The 23,332-nt window shown below is 38.5% G+C and overlaps 1 protein-coding gene across 5 annotated transcripts in view; it reads left to right on the top strand.

Moving 5' to 3' along the window:
- The window catches only part of LOC134542652 (myocardin-related transcription factor B), a 315,861-nt gene that overhangs the window by 276,840 nt on the left and 15,689 nt on the right, over positions 1-23,332 (top strand). For all 5 annotated transcript variants that reach the window (XM_063387095.1, XM_063387076.1, XM_063387104.1 and 2 more), the window contains 5 exons: positions 17,140-17,205; positions 19,681-19,812; positions 21,117-21,278; positions 21,490-22,196; positions 22,528-22,762. In XM_063387095.1, coding sequence (XP_063243165.1) covers positions 17,140-17,205; positions 19,681-19,812; positions 21,117-21,278; positions 21,490-22,196; positions 22,528-22,762 — 1,302 coding nt within the window. The remainder of the gene's footprint in view (positions 1-17,139; positions 17,206-19,680; positions 19,813-21,116; positions 21,279-21,489; positions 22,197-22,527; positions 22,763-23,332) is intronic.

The following is a 23,332-nucleotide window of genomic DNA, read 5'->3' as shown; positions in this document are numbered from 1 at the left end:
ATGTTTAGTATTTTTCATACCTAAAAACGACTGTGAATACACCCGTTATAGCCTTTTTCACTGTGAAAAAGACAAAACCTTGAAACGAAACTAGTGCAGGCAAGTGCTGTGGCTCTAAAATGTTATTCGCAATACCTGCTTGAGAGAAATCTTACGAGCGGTTTGTATATTACGGTCATATTAAGAGTTGTTCATCTAGTTTAAGGACAAAGTGGCTCAAGCGCAAACCTTGAAGTAACGCCCTGGCTGGGCGGTGTCTCGCGTCAACTTAGCGATAGTTTTCTCCAAACTGAACGAAATTTTCAATGCTGCGTCGTACCCGTTTTGACGTGGTTTGTGTAGAAAACTGTGGCTTCATATGCTATGGTTTTATTATCAATGTTTGATGTTTTTGTCATTATATATATGTGTGTGTGTGTTTGTACACACACACACACACACACACACATCGCTGTAGTATGAAACATTAATCGATAGTTCACGGAGTACTCAATTTTACTCGTGCGAAAAAGAACTTAATATCTACGATATTTCTGGTGATTATGTGAAAAATCCCATAGCGTTATTCGATGAGGCAATGGAACACCGGGGGGCTTTAAAGAGGCGGGAAGGGGTGAGGGGGTAAGAGAAGCACCGGCCAGGTTCCGTGTCGGGTGGTTATCAAACCCTGATCGCCGCAACCCCGCCGTCTCGCCTGTAAGGGTCTCTTTAGGCTCGGGGTGAACTACGGCGAACAAGACAACTCATTCATGTTGAAGCTTTTATCAAAACACGAACAGCATGAGTCAGGATTCCACCGAACAACTTCGGCAGCGGGTTATTCACGAAAAAATAATTTTAACGCACTAAACAAATTTTTACAATCACTGCAAAAACTATTCGTTGTGTTAAATTGATTTATTTGAAAAATGTATGGGTATAAACAAGTCACAACATGAATTTAAGATAATGGTGTTACACACATTTTTGTTTTGTTTTATTGCATATTATGTTTTAAAGGTTAGTTTCTACCAAACCATAAACTTCGTAACTCACTCAAAAATGTTCCTAAAGAAAAAGCGAGAGTTATAAGCGTTTAAATCCAAAACTTTTATTGAGTTAGGTAAACGTAAGGTTGTTTGGAAGAATTATATAAGTTGTTCCTTCTGCAGCCAAACAAATATGGATGTTGATGAAAAATCATACATAATTGAAAGAGCAGTTTTTTTCCTCTCACGTAAATTACCCAGCCATGATTTAGGCTCGTATGAGGTACAGAGTTTAGACACCAAATAGTTTTGTCACTGCAACTAAGTGTTTTGCCACACGCATCCAGCGAGTATTTAGTTGGCATGAAAAACATCCCTGGCGTAATATTAGAGATCTCATTTCGGATTTCATAGATTAGATAAATTGTACTTGTGGGACCCTTACAAACTGGGTTCGCTTGGTATAGAGCATGCACTCAAGGGGCTGAAAGTCTTCACACTCTCAACCTTCGCCTTAATCTTTCATGATCGCCACTTTCACCTAATTAAAATAATTAAAATAAAATGTAATAAAATTACATCAGTAGTATAGGAATGTATTTTCTCGCGCAGGCTTCAGGCTGAGGTGCCGAGGTGCCGGTGTCCGCCATATTGGATTGTGACGTCACGGCGGCCATCTTGGATGGTTGTGACCTTGACCTTTGACCTTGACCTTGAATTTGATCCTCAAAATGTGTCAAAATCCGCCAAAATTGGGCAAAATTTGCCCAAAATTCCTCAAAATTCGCCAAAATTTCCATTTCTGTGAGAAAAAAAAATTCCGCCAAAAAATCTCAAAAAATTCCACAATTCAAAAATTCCCGTTTTCGAGGGAAAATTTCCCGTTTTTAGTCCTTAAAAATCCCAGCGGCTAGAAATGTCCATATGTAGGCTTAAGCATCCATGTCTACAGCCTACGATAAGCCTCTGACGTCATCATGGATTATGACGTCACCGTTGCAATTTCCGTTACGGCCGCCATCTTTAACTTCTTTATTTATTATCCGATTTTAATAAAAAAAAATTTAAATTAATAAAAAAACAACTTAATAAATTTTTAATAAAAAATATTTAAAAAAACAAACATTTACGACACGGAGTTCGAAGTCCTCGGTTCGATCCCTGGACGATGCAAAACATATTAATTTTAAGTGAACTATAATAATTTTAATAAATAATCAAAGTCCTAAATGAAGCATAGTTTCCAAATCAACCATCATCCTATAAGTCATTATGGCCGCCATCTTGAAAATCCGTAATTATTTAGCTAGAAATTCGGGAAAAGTTCCAATATTCATTAAATAAATCACTCATTAATTTACATATTGATTCGATCGATTCCTGTCCTCGGTTCGATACCCGATCGATGCAAATAATCTTAATTTTTATGTAAAAATACCTAAAAAATGACAGGTTCGAAAATAAAAACACTGCAAGTTCTTTTACAAACATAATATTTATTACATAATTTCTATTTTACTACAGGATCACCTGCGAAGGTTAGCAATCTTACAAACATTTAGGTCCGCATAGGCGTGCAACGACTACTTCTTAGCTCCAAATGGCTCCCAAAGCTCCAACAGCCTCCAAATGCTTAACACAGCTCCAAATGGCTCCAAATGCTCCAAACGGCTCCAAATGCTCCAAATGTCTCCAGCAGCTCCAAATGCTTGACAGCTCCAAATGCTTCAAAAGGCTCCAAATGCTCCAACAGCTCCAAAAAAAGGCTCCAAATGCTCCAATAGCCTCCAAATGCTTAACACAGCTCCAAATGGCTCCAAATGCTCCAAACGGCCTCCAAATGCTTGACAGCCTCCAAATGCTTAACACAGCTCTAAATGGCTCCAAATGCTCCAAACGGCCTCCAAACGCTTGACAGCTCCAAATGTCTCCAGCAGCTCCAAATGTCTCCAGCAGCTCCAAATGCTCCAACAGCTCCAAAAAAAGGCTCCAAATGCTCCAACAGCCTCCAAATGCTTAACACAGCTCCAAATGGCTCCAAATGCTTGACAGCTCCAAATGCATAACACAGCTCCAAATGGCTCCAAATGCTCCAAACGGCCTCCAAATGCTTGACAGCTCCAAATGTCTCCAGCAGCTCCAAATGCTCCAACAGCTCCAAAAAAAGGCTCCAAAAGCTCCAACAGCCTCCAAATGCTTAACACAGTTCCAAATGGCTCCAAATGCTCCAAACGGCCTCCAAATGCTTGACAGCTCCAAATGTTTCCAGCAGCTCCAAATGCTCCAAATGCTTGACAGCTCCAAATGCTTCAAAAGGCTCCAAATGCTCCAAACGGCCTCCAAATGGCTCCAACAGCTCCAACAGCCTCCAAATGCTTGACAGCTCCAAATGTTTCCAGCAGCTCCAAATGCTCCAAATGGCTCCAACAGCCTCCAAATGCTTAACACAGCTCTAAATGGCTCCAACAGCTCCAAAAGACTCCAAATGCTTCAAAAGGCTCCAATTGCTCCAAGAGCTCCATCTTCAATTGGTTCCAACTGATTCCTATTACTTTTATCGAACTTGGCATGATTACTAACATGTCTTTATCAGTATACATTTTGACTGGCAGTGGTAACGTTTTTTTACACCTTTAAGTTATAAGTTTTATTTAGAAATCAGATTTCGATAAATGATAGCTTCCATCTGGAAAGAAAATATATTAATTTATCTTCAAGTTTATACACATACATTTAATTTAATCCATTATTGTATGTAGCCAGCTTCCCTCAGTTCTTTGAGTATGAAGGATATTTCTTTGATGTTCGAATAGTTTCCTGCACAAAGCGATCCATGTAGTAGTCGTAGCCTGTTAACCAATATGTTAGGATCTTCCCATGAGGTATAATCAATCTCTTCTGCTGCCTTCATCATCCTTGCATGTTTATAATAAATATTATCTCTGGTGTTTATCGTTTTAACACCAACCACAAGGTCACTTTCGTCATCTTGCCAGTGATTATCACAAGCTTGATCAGGATAATTTATTTTATTACACCGTTTCCATCGTTTTGGTCTCAAACCACCATCACAGTCTTCGCTCTTGCATGCTTTTGGTGCTTCAGTACAGTACTCAATCATGTCAGCCTCAGATGTGTCACCACAATCTTCAATCATGCCAGCTTCTGATGTGTCACCACAGTCTTCAATCATGTCAGCACCACAAACTTGATCAGGATAATTTATTTTATTACGTCGTTTCCATCGTTTTGGTCTCAGACTGCCATCACAGTCTTCGATCTTGCCTGCTTTAGGTGTTTCAGTACAGTACTCAATCATGTCAGCCTCAGATGTGTCACCACAATCTTCAATCATGCCAGCCTCAGATGATTCATCAAAGTCTTCGACCTTGTAAGCTTCAGGTGGTTCTCCATCTTTCACATTTTCATGGAGACGACTAGATATTGGAGTAAATATATTTTCATTTCTAATGTGGTTACAACTTCCTTCGTTTGTTTTAAATTTTAAATTATTATCTTGATCTAGATCAGTAATTTTAGCATTCGCTTTTTCGCCTTCGTTCCTCTTCCGCGATGTTGTAGCCCAGTCTTCGTTATCTTTATTCATCTTAATTGTACAGGTCTTGTAATGTCTATCCAAGTAATATCTTCTACCAAAGGATTTCTGACACTGACTGCAATGAAATGGTTTTTGACAAGGACCCAAATTACACTCGCTTCTCTCATGTCGTTTAGCATTCTTTCTCAAGGTAAACACCTTGCTACAGTATCTACAGTGATGACGTTTTGATACAGCAACAAATCCCGTTTCAGGATTCATATTAGTTATTGAGACTAATGCCAGATGCAAACTAAGAGTTTTAAATTAGATATATTACTTAAATAGAATTTTTTAATTATTTCATCAGCGAGAATTAATTTATCTCATTCAAAGGTACTTGTTGCAAGTAGTTCTGCTTTTCAACAACAGATGTCGCCACATGTTACTTGCAGGTAAATCATATTTAGTTCTTTTATGCGGGATGCGGGATGCTCACTAACGATCGCAAAAGAAGGATGGCTTCGCTAGACTCCAAGGAGAAGGAAGTTCGTCCATCCTGTTAGTGCTTCTTAGATTTCTCAGAGATTATTTGACTGAGTAATGATATTTTTTTTTAAATTTTCACCTGATAAAAATATTACAAGTGCTGATTTATTGGCAGAATTTCAATAATTAAATGCGACCTTGAATAAAAAATGACATGGCTCATTAAGTAAAAAATTCTTCATGCAGAGATCAATTCCTCATCAGTAACCAGAAGCACTCGGAGAAAACCATCATATGTCTAGTCAGGAATAATCAGAAGCACCCAGAGAAAACCATCAAAATATTGTCAAGAATAATCAGGAGCACACGGAGAAAACTACCATAATATTGTCAAGAATAAACGGGAGCACACGGAGAAATCCACCATAATATTGACAAGAATAATCAGGAGCACACGGAGAAAACCACCGCAAGTTTTCTTTGATATCATAAAATTTCAGGAAAAAAATAATACTAAAAATAAAAATAAATTAATAAAAAATTAAAAAAAAAAAAATAAAAAAAATACATAAATATATTCTGCTAGCTTGTGAACTTCTCATTGTTGAACAAAGATAGAGTTCTAGTACAAGCCAGAATTTTATTTTATTTTTTATTTCATTTTTTTTTTAATTTTTTATTAATTTATTTTTATTTTTAGTATTATTTTTTTCCTGAAATTTTATGATATCAAAGAAAACTTGCGGTGGTTTTCTCCGTGTGCTCCTGATTATTCTTGTCAATATTATGGTGGATTTCTCCGTGTGCTCCCGTTTATTCTTGACAATATTATGGTAGTTTTCTCCGTGTGCTCCTGATTATTCTTGACAATATTTTGATGGTTTTCTCTGGGTGCTTCTGATTATTCCTGACTAGACATCTGATGGTTTTCTCCGAGTGCTTCTGGTTACTGATGAGGAATTTATCTCTGCATGAAGAATTTTTTACTTAATGAGCCATGTCATTTTTTATTCAAGGTCGCATTTAATTATTGAAATTCTGCCAATAAATCAGCACTTGTAATATTTTTATCAGGTGAAAATTTAAAAAAAAATATCATTACTCAGTCAAATAATCTCTGAGAAATCTAAGAAGCACTAACAGGATGGACGAACTTCCTTCTCCTTGGAGTCTAGCGAAGCCATCCTTCTTTTACGATCGTTAGTGAGCATCCCGCATCCCGCATAAAAGAACTAAATATGATTTACCTGCAAGTAACATGTGGCGACATCTGTTGTTGAAAAGCAGAACTACTTGCAACAAGTACCTTTGAATGAGATAAATTAATTCTCGCTGATGAAATAATTAAAAAATTCTATTTAAGTAATATATCTAATTTAAAACTCTTAGTTTGCATCTGGCATTAGTCTCAATAACTAATATGAATCCTGAAACGGGATTTGTTGCTGTATCAAAACGTCATCACTGTAGATACTGTAGCAAGGTGTTTACCTTGAGAAAGAATGCTAAACGACATGAGAGAAGCGAGTGTAATTTGGGTCCTTGTCAAAAACCATTTCATTGCAGTCAGTGTCAGAAATCCTTTGGTAGAAGATATTACTTGGATAGACATTACAAGACCTGTACAATTAAGATGAATAAAGATAACGAAGACTGGGCTACAACATCGCGGAAGAGGAACGAAGGCGAAAAAGCGAATGCTAAAATTACTGATCTAGATCAAGATAATAATTTAAAATTTAAAACAAACGAAGGAAGTTGTAACCACATTAGAAATGAAAATATATTTACTCCAATATCTAGTCGTCTCCATGAAAATGTGAAAGATGGAGAACCACCTGAAGCTTACAAGGTCGAAGACTTTGATGAATCATCTGAGGCTGGCATGATTGAAGATTGTGGTGACACATCTGAGGCTGACATGATTGAGTACTGTACTGAAACACCTAAAGCAGGCAAGATCGAAGACTGTGATGGCAGTCTGAGACCAAAACGATGGAAACGACGTAATAAAATAAATTATCCTGATCAAGTTTGTGGTGCTGACATGATTGAAGACTGTGGTGACACATCAGAAGCTGGCATGATTGAAGATTGTGGTGACACATCTGAGGCTGACATGATTGAGTACTGTACTGAAGCACCAAAAGCATGCAAGAGCGAAGACTGTGATGGTGGTTTGAGACCAAAACGATGGAAACGGTGTAATAAAATAAATTATCCTGATCAAGCTTGTGATAATCACTGGCAAGATGACGAAAGTGACCTTGTGGTTGGTGTTAAAACGATAAACACCAGAGATAATATTTATTATAAACATGCAAGGATGATGAAGGCAGCAGAAGAGATTGATTATACCTCATGGGAAGATCCTAACATATTGGTTAACAGGCTACGACTACTACATGGATCGCTTTGTGCAGGAAACTATTCGAACATCAAAGAAATATCCTTCATACTCAAAGAACTGAGGGAAGCTGGCTACATACAATAATGGATTAAATTAAATGTATGTGTATAAACTTGAAGATAAATTAATATATTTTCTTTCCAGATGGAAGCTATCATTTATCGAAATCTGATTTCTAAATAAAACTTATAACTTAAAGGTGTAAAAAAACGTTACCACTGCCAGTCAAAATGTATACTGATAAAGACATGTTAGTAATCATGCCAAGTTCGATAAAAGTAATAGGAATCAGTTGGAACCAATTGAAGATGGAGCTCTTGGAGCAATTGGAGCCTTTTGAAGCATTTGGAGTCTTTTGGAGCTGTTGGAGCCATTTAGAGCTGTGTTAAGCATTTGGAGGCTGTTGGAGCCATTTGGAGCATTTGGAGCTGCTGGAAACATTTGGAGCTGTCAAGCATTTGGAGGCTGTTGGAGCTGTTGGAGCCATTTGGAGGCCGTTTGGAGCATTTGGAGCCTTTTGAAGCATTTGGAGCTGTCAAGCATTTGGAGGCCGTTTGGAGCATTTGGAGCCATTTGGAACTGTGTTAAGCATTTGGAGGCTGTTGGAGCTTTTGGAGCCTTTTTTTGGAGCTGTTGGAGCATTTGGAGCTGCTGGAGACATTTGGAGCTGTCAAGCATTTGGAGCCATTTGGAGCTGTGTTAAGCATTTGGAGGCTGTTGGAGCATTTGGAGCCTTTTTTTGGAGCTGTTGGAGCATTTGGAGCTGCTGGAGACATTTGGAGCTGCTGGAGACATTTGGAGCTGTCAAGCGTTTGGAGGCCGTTTGGAGCATTTGGAGCCATTTAGAGCTGTGTTAAGCATTTGGAGGCTGTCAAGCATTTGGAGGCCGTTTGGAGCATTTGGAGCCATTTGGAGCTGTGTTAAGCATTTGGAGGCTATTGGAGCATTTGGAGCCTTTTTTTGGAGCTGTTGGAGCATTTGGAGCCTTTTGAAGCATTTGGAGCTGTCAAGCATTTGGAGCTGCTGGAGACGTTTGGAGCATTTGGAGCCATTTGGAGCTGTGTTAAGCATTTGGAGGCTGTTGGAGCTTTGGGAGCCATTTGGAGCTAAGAAGTAGTCGTTGCACGCCTATGCGGACCTAAATGTTTGTAAGATTGCTAACCTTCGCAGGTGATCCTGTAGTAAAATAGAAATTATGTAATAAATATTATGTTTGTAAAAGAACTTGCAGTGTTTTTATTTTCGAACCTGTCATTTTTTAGGTATTTTTACATAAAAATTAAGATTATTTGCATCGATCGGGTATCGAACCGAGGACAGGAATCGATCGAATCAATATGTAAATTAATGAGTGATTTATTTAATGAATATTGGAACTTTTCCCGAATTTCTAGCTAAATAATTACGGATTTTCAAGATGGCGGCCATAATGACTTATAGGATGATGGTTGATTTGGAAACTATGCTTCATTTAGGACTTTGATTATTTATTAAAATTATTATAGTTCACTTAAAATTAATATGTTTTGCATCGTCCAGGGATCGAACCGAGGACTTCGAACTCCGTGTCGTAAATGTTTGTTTTTTTAAATATTTTTTATTAAAAATTTATTAAGTTGTTTTTTTATTAATTTAAATTTTTTTTTATTAAAATCGGATAATAAATAAAGAAGTTAAAGATGGCGGCCGTAACGGAAATTGCAACGGTGACGTCATAATCCATGATGACGTCAGAGGCTTATCGTAGGCTGTAGACATGGATGCTTAAGCCTACATATGGACATTTCTAGCCGCTGGGATTTTTAAGGACTAAAAACGGGAAATTTTCCCTCGAAACGGGAATTTTTCTCTCGAAAACGGGAATTTTTGAATTGTGGAATTTTTTGAGATTTTTTGGCGGAATTTTTTTTTTCACAGAAATGGAAATTTTGAGGAATTTTGGGCAAATTTTGCCCAATTTTGGCGGATTTTGACACATTTTGAGGATCAAATTCAAGGTCAAGGTCAAAGGTCAAGGTCACAACCATCCAAGATGGCCGCCGTGACGTCACAATCCAATATGGCGGACACCGGCACCTCGGCACCTCAGCCTGAAGCCTGCGCGAGAAAATACATTCCTATACTACTTACATCCCTTCTTCACGAGAACTGCATTCGCGACTGCCGTCAGACCCGTCTTCGGTGTTTCGTTTATCATTCTCGTATATTTTATTTTAATTATATACGTTTTAGGTGGTTATTTTTAACCATCACATGGGCTTCATTTCGAAATATGTTTGATGTGAATTACACGAGTAACTTTCTTACACCTTGTGCCCCTATGTACACATACGAGTTGCAAGTAGGACCCATTGAATTCAGTACACATGCGGTATTGATTTATGTAACTCAGCGTCTTCACTCAACAACTATTTCAAGTTTGCTATGATTCACTGACGCGTTGATAAGATCTAATGTGGAAGGGTGGCTGTGGTAAGGAAGCGGCATTGCGTGTGAATTGACTCGATATGCATTCATCGCATTCTTTTCCCACGAGCTGACCTCAAGCCGTGATTCCTCGGGTACGTAAAGAATGGGTCATCGAACTAACCCAACCACACACGAAAATGTTACGTTGGTACGTAATTATTTAGTTATCTGTCTGCTAGTAGAGGAGTAGTGAAAATGCATGTAGGAATCGGGGCAGCTAGCTGGTGGTGTCTCGGTAAATCAGGTCGGTACTCGCAGGTAGTGGCTCGTGATGACCCCCTCCCCCCCCTCCCCCCTCCTCGCCGCCCGCGGGCGTCGCTGGCAGCGTCGTCTGGCCGCGGCCCAAGCGCGGCCTCCACTCGGGGCAACCCGCGCCGCGCCCTGGGCATTAATCCTGAATATTGGGCGTGAAGCTGGTCTGTAAATAAACTACGCGCACTTTAATTTATCCCTTACATCCACTCCACTTCGCACGTTAAAATTACCCTCCGGTCCTGGCGGCCGGGTGTCGAGCTGCAGCAAGTGCGCAAGTGCACGTGACCCTACAGACCTCATGTTCGCATTCACATGTATCTGTACCTCGGAGGCATAACACGCCCTGTCTTGATCACCGTTTGTCGTTCTTTACAGTGGCATACTACACTAAGATCTACGTTATGTCAAATTTTAACATATTTCGTGTAGAAAATAGTTGATTTAATAAATGTGGTACAATTTTAAATTATTTAAATTTCTCTCATGAAAAATATGGTTTAGGTGACATAGTATATTATGCCTCCAAGATACAGATATACATTTATACTAGCTGCCCGACCCGGCTTCGCACGGCTATACTAATGGGAAAAAATTAAGCCACATATCCCATTTACAGTAATGGTAAATAAAAAAAAAGTGAACATTTATTACAATGCTGTATAATGTACCGGAGAGAAAATGAATAGCACCGATGGTTTCCCGACTCGTGCACGCAACGTACAACTGATGTACCCGTACTTCGCTACGGCAGTCTACAGGCAGATCACTCTTGCGCCGCTCATACATGCCCCTCCTTGTGGGTACGCCACTGCCGCGCGGTGCCCGTTGCCATGGAGACGCAGAAGGCATGAACAATGCAAAATCCTGTTCTCATGCAGACAAAGTACCCACTGTTGTCTGGTTTTAACCACCCATGGGATCTAATTTTCGGAAAATGTCATCCTGCGTAACATAATGAACATTACTGTGAAGTTTCAAGTCTGTAAAATATAGATACTTGAAAAAAAGGGCAATTTTTGATATTTAAAGTACCCGCAAAATTTCAACAGTGATGAGGACTGCACTAATAATGAAATAGTCGTTGCCATAGTGACGAATGAAGCATCAACAAAGCAACAGCCGATGCCATGGTGATTTCCTACCAAAAACTGGAAATTTTGATATATTACGCCCCCGAAACTCCCCTTGGGATCGGATTTCCGCAGAATCCGTTCTTAGTGAGCGTCTACATCACAAAATGAGTAACTATGCTAAATTTAAAGTCAATCGGGTGTATAGTTTTAGAGATCTCGTGATGAGTGAGTCAGTGAGTGGTATTTCGCTTAATAAACTTCTAGCGCCTGCGGCATTGTCAACACACACTTCGTACGTGTACTGCATGTTGTATCTAACCCCCTCCAACGCATTTGATTCTAAATTGGACTTTTAGTAAGGATCCCTAATGTTATTGATAATATAATATAGCCTATAGCCTTCCTCGATAAATGTACTATCTAACACTGAAAGAATTTTTCAAATCAGACCAGTGGTTCCTGAGATTAGCGCGTTCAAACAAACAAACAAACAAACTCTTCAGCTTTATAATATTAGTATAGATAGTAATGTATATAGGTATGTATATGCATATAGTATATATATAGAGATAGAGACCTACACACATACGCTTAAAATAAATTTTGGTGAATAAAACTTCTCATATTTTTGGGCTTGGATTCCACCATTACCAAGATTTAAAAAAAATGTTTTACCTACACAGTGCATATGGACGTATTATTTGTAGATGATAGCAGTAGATCCTACTATGTTTTTGGCTGGCTCGATCTAATTTTCCACAAAATGATGCATTATATATTATTTTTAAAGTGCAACTTACGAATCAGATTTAGTATTGCCGTTGGTCTTTTTGTGCACATAAACCGCATCCTAAAACTGTGGAAAAAACACAAAAAAATATCTTTAAACAAACTACTGCTAGACCTTGAAGATTCCTTACAAACCACATAAATCAGAATAAGTTAAAAAATTCTCAAATATAAGTTTTATATAATAAAACCTTCGTCGTGATTTCACGCTTGTATTTATTTCCACCTGCGAAAAATGTTTCAAACCGTTAACATTCACCAGGCTTGTTTTTTTTTTTCCTTCGTCGGGAAATTAGTTTATTTATCTTGGTGTTATTTATACATGAATCGTTGGCATTCAGTGGTTTTTCATTAATCAATAATAATAATAATAATTACTCAATTTTTACATTGGCAAAGTGAGTTTGTTTAAATATTTATGGTTTGGTCGGTTTTCATACTTATAGCAATATTAGTATTACGCTTCTGCAGAAAGTTATTTTGTTTTAAATAATCAGTAGATATAGATCAATAGATCGTTTGCTTTGTTCAGCAATGCCAATAAAATCTTGAGAGCCAAATGATTACATTTGGCAAAGTTTCATAACACACCGCAAGAAGGTTTCAAATATTAATCGATATGTATCTTTTCGCAGTTCCCTTTCTGTAATAACTTACCTACTTGGTTTACTCTATAAATAAATGCCTGCCTCCTTTTGGTTTATACTTATGTAAACTGTCTCAGTTTTATTTTTGCCATTTTTATAATTTTTTTAGTTTCGACGCATACCTATCCATTTAGAATGCACTGTGCAGTTTTAGTAATTGCTACATGCTTGAGCTGTGCATCGCGGTCGGAAGGCACGGGCGGCTCGTGACCTCAGCACGAGGAGGGCTTGTAAAACGCCATGTCGAGTGCAAGTCGCGCCCGGGAAGAATCCCTCGGTCGTGGAACCGCCCCTGTGTGGCGTCAGCGGTATCGTAACAGTCGAGTCCAGGGTGTCACGTCGGCGCGTGCCGAGTCCCTGCCTCACGTCCGCCCAGCTGACTGCCGTCCTTCCTGCCCGTCTCCCGCCTCCCGCCTCCCGCCGTGTCGTGGTTACCTGTCTGGTGTGGTCATTGGGCCCCAGCAGATTTATCCCTGTTCTCTGTGTATTTGTTTTAGTTTTTATTTCTTATTTTGCATCCTTTAATTTTTTTCATGACAAACTGTTCAAAACTACAGTGATGTGGATCCAAAAAAAAGTGTTAATTAAAATTCCCCATTGCATGAATCGTTTAAAGAACACGTGAGAACCAGTGTCAGGACCTCCCCCGTGTTTATTGCGGAAATGATGAATGGGTATGAAGATGAACACAGTCGCTGCCAACAGGCTCAGGTATATCGCCCCGCCCAACCACTGGCTGTAGCACATGGCCAGTGGTCCAACGCGCTAAAAATTTTTACTAGGGAGGCCCCTTAACTCAGTGTATGGGTGTGCGGCGACATGGCGCGGACCATCAGCCAGGCAAGACGTCTTTCTCTACAGTTCCTAAAAATTCATAGCGTGAGGGAACTTATACCATTGCAAAACATATCGTCGATAAAATTTACCAATGGAATGTATTTCTCCATTTGATCAACCCTGCAACATCTTCCTTGCCTGACAGTGCAAGCAGGCCTGAGTATTGGACGCTAAGTTGTGAAAAATTTGTAAGATATCAGTGAAGACAGCGTCTTTCTGTGTGAGAAGCCACTTCGCATACGGCTACTACTTGTAGACCCATATGTTAGTGTGTTAGTGTCAATAGCAGTGTAAGGTTTTTTTTTTTAAATACTCTTCGACATTTTGTATATACATGTGATATATATATATATATATATATATATATATATATATATATACACACACACACGCGCGCGCGCGCACAAGCTTCACAGTAGAGAATTTTCGAGCTCATACATTGAACGGCTTATTTTCACAGTTATGTAACTGTCGAAAAAAAAGTGATGTGGCGGACGACGCCGAAGTTATGAAAAATTCCATGTCACTTTGTGTTCGAGTATAGAAATAGTTAGTTTCCGATAGTTCATTACTAGTACTTTTAAATAATAATGTTCTACGCCAAATGACTGGTTTATATTTCATATTATTTCCAGAAGCGTGTTCCGACCGGACCAACCTTAAACAATGATAGTTACTCGAGCAGATCGTAAGCCACTGGGTACCCCGTGTGCTGAAGATGAGAACCGGTCAATGTCGTGTATTAAGTCTATTTTCTTAACCTAGGAAAGAATATTTTGTGATTGGTGTTCAGTAGCGGATCCATAATTGCGTGCCAGAGGTTCGTGTTTGGTTTTCCCCCCAGAACACTTAATTGTATTGAGTGTGAGCAGCGGTCAGCGCTAGGGGGTTGGGGACGAGGAGAGGGGGGAGGCCCGACTTCCGGCGGCCGGCGCGCCGTGCCCGGAGACCTCGATGAACGAACAGGCAGTGAGCCGCGCGCCGGGCGCCGCGCCGTGTCCCGTCCAGTCGCCCGCGATGTGCACGCTCTGCTGGCGGCGCTGGCACTCCGCCTACAACCACGGTGTGTTCGCGAGGCGTGCGGCTAGCTCAGCTCCTTGTGTTCACTCCTGTTCACTCCGCGTTTAGTTGTTCCGTGCTACCAATAGAAGCCGACTATTTGGCTGCGTTAGTAGCCATGTAAATTTATGTTTTAAGTACAATATCTAGTGTTCTTTTACTACTTTAACTATTACTTCATGGTTTATTTTAATTATATATGCAAGTTCTTCCCGTGCTGTCATCTCGAATAATTATATATATGTATAAATTAATATTTCGTAACCTTGAAATGCAAACTCAAAGGTTTCCATTTGTTACGTCTCCGTGCATTGTGGAAGCAGCAGACGCTATAGTGAAATATTTCGGGAGATCCGTCTCCGTCTCTTTTTCCGTGCCATTGTAGAACGGGCCTTACAAATCGTTCAAAATTTATTGATACTGTGTGATTACGGATAGCATTTAAGAACCTAATTTGTCTATACAAGATTCGTTTCATGGTTTCGTCTATAACCTGTATTTTTTCCGGACAGATGATAAAATGGGTGTTTTCACGTACATTCTTAGGTATGGAGAGGTTCGGTGCCTAGCGCTTGATGCCCGAGCCAGTGTTGCCCTTAGCGGCCCCCACTTGGTTAGAGCTCGTGGGCCCAGCCAGGCGGCCTCCTTAATACACAGTACAGACGTATCTAAAACAAGTTGTAATAAGTTGCTCTATAGAAAGAAAACAAATACCGACGAGTGTTGCTGTTAAAAGCGATATCACGTGGCGTCCGCGATTCAGATCTCTTCCAAAAATCAGTACGGTAATGCAACCCGCTATAAAACTTCTGAAATGAAAACCAACAGTAGGGATGAACTCTGAACCAACTATTCACGCCAGCAACCTGGCGGCCAATGTCAACAGCCTGAATCCAGCTGCGGGAAAAATCAGAACGCGAGCACCTTGATTGGTGCCTCATTACAGAACACGGTGAACTATAGACTGCCGGAATAAAGACATTTCGCTACACATATTTCAAGCCTTCGTTTCTCTTTAACTTCATAAGACTTAGAATTCCGAGATTATGTAGACAATGAATCGATGAATATTTGTTTATCATTGTATAAATATTAATAAAGTAAGATGATAATTCAGAGTGATACGTGTAGGAGGGAGGTTGAATCTGTTCGGCCCTCCCCATGTGCTCCTGAGGGTGTACAGTACGTACTTAGCACTTTAAACCAATGTTAGGATTAAAATCCCTACCCGCGGTCATACTTATTATTGTCCTTTCGAGTTGGTAGCAATTTAAGGAATGTTTCGTTCTCAAACTTTCAACTAGTGGTCGTTGTGATTGATTTTTATTTTTTTCATTTATGTGCAAATGGGGTAAGAGTTTCCATTCCAAAATTTGGAGTTTCACATGATTTGAGTCATATTGATGCTAGCTATTAACCATTTTGTAGTGATAACTCTGCCTTGTGATAAAAGAATCCACAATTAACAGTCAAATAACAATACATAATATAATAATTGGCTTGAAGCATGTTTCAAAGAGAGCTTCCAAAATTGTTAAATGAAATGTTCACCATGGGATAGGCATTGCTTAATATTTGGATATAGTATAACTTTATACATTTTTTTAACTGCTCTACAGCCCATGAGAGACGTAGTATTGGTATAAAACACCTGTTGTTCACGAGCTAAATTATTAGCTTGGTACTCTCAAGTCTTAACACTGTCTCATATTCTCTTATTCATGAGAAGTATAAAGTGGTCAGTGGTAGGTAGGATTTATTTTAGATAATGAAAAAAATATAACCCCATTTTGTTGTTTATATTTACTCCATTCTCGTTACAATTTTTTTTGTGGTTTGTAAAATTGTAGTTTATATTGTTGTTTTTTTATCACCAATGCTGGTTATGTGTTTTAAGTCTCCTGGATTATATAATTTCTATTATAATTTGCTTAAATATGATCAATTAGACAGAAAGGGATCCTTATATTGTTGTTCAAACATAATTTTAAACTTGCTGGCAATTGAATATAATGTGGCAATTGTTTTTTATTATTTTGGTGACTATATTTTACTTTTCAAAATATTATACAAATATCATACAAATATTAACTTTAGTTGTGTTTATAAGTGATCTTTACTCCATCATACCTTTTACTCTGTGCTGGCCTTATTACTGACAAATTGGTCAATCACAACACAAAATTATTAAGTTACAAACAATATTGACTGCTTTTAAATAATTGGTGGATTTTGAAAAAAAAAATTATTTAGAAAAACCACTGTGATGTCTGACATAATGACATAGTAATATATTATAATCCTGAATGTAGGGCGAATTAAAAAAAAAATTGTTCTTTTTTTTAGCACTTCCGGAAAATTCCTGATCCTCAAAGCCTAAACACAAGTAAATTTATTTACAAATGTTGCTGAATAGTTCAGTAGCCAGCCAAATACTAATTGTTTTTATTAAGATGGTCATTTTTTTCCAAAACTTAATTTTTTTAGTAAATGGATTAATTCTTTGTAACTTAACTTGAAACACTTCTTTTTTGTGTTTTTTTTTGTTTGCTACTATCACTGAACAATGTTCCTATATAAACTTAGATAATTTTCTGACTTACAGCCTTGAAGGTGAAGCTGATGATGCGGCGGCCCATCAAGATGCTGGTGGACCAAGGCATCATGCCACGTAAGTGTTTGAACTTTTGGTTAAAGTTTGAGTCTCGGAAGAATGCTATTTCATATGCACACACACATTTGTGTTGGTGAAGTAAGTCATCTCTATCTCATCCACTTGATTTTTAACTCTTCTGTATTGAGGTAAGAAATTTTTGATTTATAATGATGGTATTGTGCAATTAACTGAAATAGTTTATTGATTCATTAAAATACTTAAAAAAAATAAACAATATGCATTCTTACCCCTGTATGTTTAGTTTATGCTATAGCTTAAATCATAATTTTCAGCAAGCTGAAATGTTTTATCTTTAACAAGTTGCTTACTATTTATATAAGTACACTGAAAGTGATTTGTCCAGCTGCATTTGGCTTACTGTAATTCCCCTAACTGCATTCAACCTAATGATGATGCTCCTAAGATGCAAGTTTTTTGAGCTGGAACAAGAAAACTGTTTTTTTGCATAACTTGGCTTTTCTTATAGCATTTACCTGAGTGCATTTTTTTCTAAAATAGAGTACTGGTTGTTGCTTAATTGACTTTTATGCTGTGCCTAGCTGCCTAGTTATATTTTTGCCCGTGAGTAAGCTTGAGTTGTACTCAAGTGATGGTTTTTAGATACGTGTCATGTTATTTCATACTCCTTTAATAGGAGTTATATTTGAATTGTCTCCAAAGAGATAAGAATGAGGGGAACGACTTGAGAAAATTGTGTTTTTTTCCTGTGACAGTTTACAGATTCTACATTTTAAAGATTGTTTTATATATTAAAAATTTTATGATTTATTTATTGTTTTAAAAATAATAATCATAAAATTCTGTATTAATTTATCAATATCAGTTGCAAACATAACATTGTAACTTATTGGTAACTCATTAAAAACTATTTGTGAATAATACATGAGCAATCAAAATATATACATTCTTATGAATTAATTGACTCAGAGAGAGGTATTGGATCTGGGTAGGATCTGAGTTCAAATTCTGGTCTGGCCATCCTTATTGCAAGTTTGTAACAAAATGTGCTGATAGTCAGACACATCTATATCCAGTATCTCTTTCCTAATATTAATTTTCATTTTCTTCAAACACAAAATGGTGGCTATCCTGGAAAAACTTAGGACAAAAATATAAGTGGATGTTATTTAGTCATTAAAAAGTAAATCTCATAGATTCATACTTGCAAACTATTACAGATCATTTTAAAGGAAAATTGTTTAAAAAATGGCATGTACCAGCACAAACTATTATGCACTAGAAAACAAGTTTTTGGCAGCCACGTTTTTGCCAATAGAGACCCTAGCCAATATTTTATGTTGATGAGAAAATAGTTTAGTGGAGTCCAAAAAGATGCTTATTAGAGACAGGAAAGTCTTGTTGTCAGTTATAAAGACTACAAAGTTATTTAGTTATAACTACAAAATATTTGGTTGGTTCCATGTTAGTAAATTATTTCATGGTGGCCAAAAAATTGTTTTCTTATGAGATAATCTAATTCTAAAAATATAACTGTTAATTGTAAAATACATTAGTGTAGAATAAATAAACATAATATTTTATATGAAGAAGTTCCCAAATTGTAATAAACATGGATTTACAGCATTCATTTTGTATGTCTCACAGAAAGTATTTTTTATTTTTAATAGTATTTGCAATTAGAAGGAATTTTATTGGTTAATGATTTGCTAGACAATACAAGGACAAACATACTTTAAGATAATGAAAATGTATTCCACACACTTTAACCAACTACCAAAAAGCACTGAAATTTTAAATAGTGTCAACATTTACTTTGTTTTATTCAAATTTTCTGTTATAAAACAAAACTTTTAGACGGTACTGCTATTAAATTTTCAGACTTACATCCCTAATGCATTTCTATTATTTTTTTTTATTATTATGGGTATTGCAAATTTATTGTACCTAACTTAAATATTTCTAATGATGACTACCTTAACTTCATTGACCTTACACTACACCATCTATACTACCACTGCTTTTGTCATGCACTTAAATACAGTAAACAAAAAATGTTCCTATTATTTGATGATGTAAATAAGTGAACCATCCTGTGTTGTTAAAATTACATTTTCCAAAGACATCATCTGATTTCTCTTTTATGAGAGTACAACACACATTAAATATGACTTGACAGTTTATGAAAGATGTTTAATTGTTTTATTAGCACAAAACATTGACCACTTATGAATGCTGTAGCAAACATTATAAAGATTCAGTTTATTTGCGTCGTATTATGACAGTTACTAGGCGTACAAATTAAATTCCTATTTCATGGAAATATAATCTTCTATGTAGATCTAGTTAGGGTTTATAATACATAATTTTTTATTTTTTCCTCTGGATTTTCAGACTATGTGAATATATATATTTTTTTTAAATTTTATATTTACTGGTGATTCTGTTTTTTTTTTATATCAAAAGACACAGACAACTAGATTCTTGAACCAAGATGTATGTGTATTTCAGCTTTAAAGACTCCTCCTGCATTCCACGAGCAGCGTCAGAAACTTGAACGAGCCAAGATGGGTGACCTGCTCAAGGCAAAAATCCAGCAAAGACCAAACAGACAAGATCTCGTCAACCAACACATCCTCGAAGGTGAATTTTTGTGCCCTGAATACGTAGCAACAAGCTTCATTACATTGTTTATATACGAGAAGATTATACACCAACTTTAAGGTGCGATTTTGCATGCCATGTTGATTTTTTTAATTTCTCATAAAGGCTGTTCCTTTTAATTAAACGCTACACCTCTCTTTCATTTATTGTTCTGTCTAAATTTTCAAGAGATATTTAGTAAGTGTGATGATATGGTGTAAAAAGTTGCACAAGTGATAACTATTACAAACACTTGCGTGACTTGTTACACCCACTTTATTACGCTGTTGAGAATATTTGTGTCAGAACAACAAATGCATGTGGGGTGTAGTCTTAAATTTATAGAAATAGCCCTTTACTTTTACTAATAAAGAGAAAATGAAAAAAAAAAAATCACTATAGAATTTGAGACCCCACCTTAACTGTCATGGGTCCAGGGGAATCCATAGAAACCAAGACCCCAGGTGCAAATAATTTGTCGGGCCCTATTATTTAAGGTAAAACTATTCAAACCTCAGAATTTATAGACATACGCATGCAAACGCACACACACACACACAGCTATATAAAGATTTTTATGGTTACTGTGGCCATAATTATGTACATTATCTGTGCCTATTGCATAACTTGGAAGATTCTCTAGGAATACTATTAACAATAGACTTGTAATTTTTGTCCTATCAAAGTAAAACCAAACATAAAGAACAATTCAGAAATTCAACCGGCCACTCCTTGTGTCAGGGACCCAAGGGATTTCCCCCTCCTGCCTCTTCTTGACTACCTTGCATAATGCCAGTTGAAAGCTTTAATATCATGCATGGGGGTATTTCTTTATATTTGTCTCTGTTTTTCTCCTGCAAAAATTAAATAAATCTTAATACCAAACTGAAATGATTCTCATGAAAATTAAATGTTATAAAATCATTTAATTTTTTGAAATATTTTAGACATTTCAAGAAAGCTATAATGCTTTGTATGATTAGAAAAATAATGCTGGTATTCAATGTTAAATTCAGTTGGATGGACCGGAATGATATGATTATTTGTTTTGGTAGTGAGCAGATTAATGAAGCTACTTCTTTAAATAGCCTGGAATATTAATATTGGATGAAGATATTATTTCATTCCCTAGATAATTCAGGGCTGATCAAATTAAAGTTGGTTTTTGGTCATCTGTAATGGTAGCTCTTCAAAAATTAAAACAGACTGTACATTAATTTTAGTAAATGAAATGTCTTGAAACTTGCATGATGTAATTGTAATGGCAATGTCTGCCTTCATAAATGAAATGTTTTTGATTGCAGATGCTCATGTGGATCCTTCCATTGCGGAAAAGCAGCGCATGTTAAAGAAAGCTCGTCTAGCTGATACGTTGAATGACCAGCTGTCACATAGACCGGGTCCTCTAGAACTAATCCAAAAGAACATTCTGCACACAGAAGAGCCCATTGAACGAGCTGTAAAAGGTGAGTAAGGTCTTCCATTTTATTGTATTTTAATTTTGTTATTATTCTTATATCATTGATTATAAAATAGTTTCTGTGCCCTGTATTCTTAATATGTTTCATATTATCAAAGTTGGAGAATCTAAATTTTGGTACATTTAATAATTTTTCTATGATGCGTTCAACCAGATTTGCAGTGAAAGTTAGACGACTCTTGTTAAATGTGCCGCAGAGGGGGTGATCCCATTCAAGCCAACGTGCGAGGGACAACTGACAAAGCCTCAGCACCCAGACCACTACGTTACATTCGAAGATGACTCGCAGAGCTCAGAAGGTGGGCAGTCGCCGCTGCAGACACAGCCATCGACGGGACTCCCAGGGCTGCGAACGCCCACAGATGTTCTGGAGGCTGCTGCGGCTTCGGCGGGCATCGTGACGGTCGCGCTCACCGTTCCGACGTCGGGCGGGGCAGTGGTGGTGACGTCCCCTGCCCCCGGCTACCCCCGTACACCCTCCGCCGACCAGCCGGCCGCCACCATGACCTTCGCCGACCTCTGCCACAGCGTGGTGTCGCCGGGGGCCGTCTTGCCCCTCGCCCCCGCCCCCAGCCCCGTGAGCCTCAGCTCGGCCGCCTCCAGCCTCAGCCCGCTCAGCTCCGTGTCGTCCCCGCCCCCCGCCTGCGCCCTCGCCGTCACCCCCCGCCCCTCCCCCGTCGCCTCCTCCCAGCGCTCCGACGCGCCCGGCAAGGACAAGAACCGCAAGAAGTCCAAGAGCAAGACCCAGCCCAAGACCAGGACCATCAAGTTCCACGAGTACAAGGGCCCGCCGAATGCTCACAAGAGCAGCTCCATCAGCTCCTCGCCGGTCGAAACCCCGTACGAGATCTTGCTGCAGCAGCAGAAGCTGTTTCTCCAGTGGCAACTAGAATGGCAGCACAAGGTAGGTCTCTCGTTGGAATAGTCTCTGACTAGGTGGCATTTTACTGAGTGGTATTGCAAAAGATGAAATTTATGTAATTATTTTGTTGTTTTTATTGGCTGCACTAACTAATTTATGCAATTTGCTGATTGAATTATTTTTTTGTGTTAACACTCACAGCCAGATGTCCAAGAGGATAGCATTTTTCAGGCCTGTTTTACATGATTGCTCATCCCCAATCATGTCTGAAAAGAGGAGTAAAAATATTATCTTTGACATATAAGTAGACAGGAAATCATGAACGCGTGAAGCGTGCCGTTCTGACAGGACGGGGTGCTGTGTGGTGTCGCAGTATCCACAGATCATCCTGCCGGCGGGCCAGAAGCCCCTGCAGGTGACGGCAGCCGGCGGCGACCTGTCGAGCTTGATAGCCGTGGCGTCTCCCTCCCCGCGGGTGACGAGCCCCGGCCCTCTGGTGCCCACGGCGGTGACAGTGCTGCCCCAGCCGGCGACCCCGGAGCAGCAGCCTGCCCCCGCTACGCCTGCACCGGTGTTCAGAGTGCCCGGCAAGCTGGAGGACATGAAGGGTGAGTCTTATGGTTGGCATGTTCCTTTAAGGGCCCCGCATCCCAGGGCACCATACGGTGTGCAGAGTTTCAGATAAAACTGCTCCAGATATCCAAGTGGTGTCTGTTTACAAAAATTATTTAACATTACACTCAAGGCAAATGAATAGTTAAATAGCTTCCTTTTAAAACTGTATTTTTATAAGAGGAAAATGGCGAAAACACGTGTTTCGGAAAAAGTTTTAGTAATGGAACACCTAGTACGGATTTCTTTGAAAGCACCCAACGGTCTTTCGTTACACCTTTATCTTCATTTATCCGCTATATGTTATGTTTACCAATTGAACCTCGTAGTTTACCTATGCACGATGAGAAGACTGCACACCAATTTAAAGCCTTGTGCTGAGAGGCGATACAGTGATTGAAACACCAGTGAGCATCGTACTTATCCCGCCTCACTAGCACAAACACACTCCTGATAGGCAGACGCCTTGATAATATTGAAAATGATAAGGTGAGAAGAGTGTCAATTTTGTTGTTTTCTATTAAAGATCCTAATGGGAAACCCAAAATTATGACACTCAACCATTT

The sequence above is a fragment of the Bacillus rossius genome, chromosome 1, assembly GCF_032445375.1.
Source record: "Bacillus rossius redtenbacheri isolate Brsri chromosome 1, Brsri_v3, whole genome shotgun sequence".
Taxonomy (NCBI): Eukaryota; Metazoa; Arthropoda; class Insecta; order Phasmatodea; family Bacillidae; genus Bacillus; species Bacillus rossius.
The sequence above is the reverse complement of the archived record's forward strand: the minus strand, read 5'-3'. Positions and strand labels throughout refer to the sequence as shown.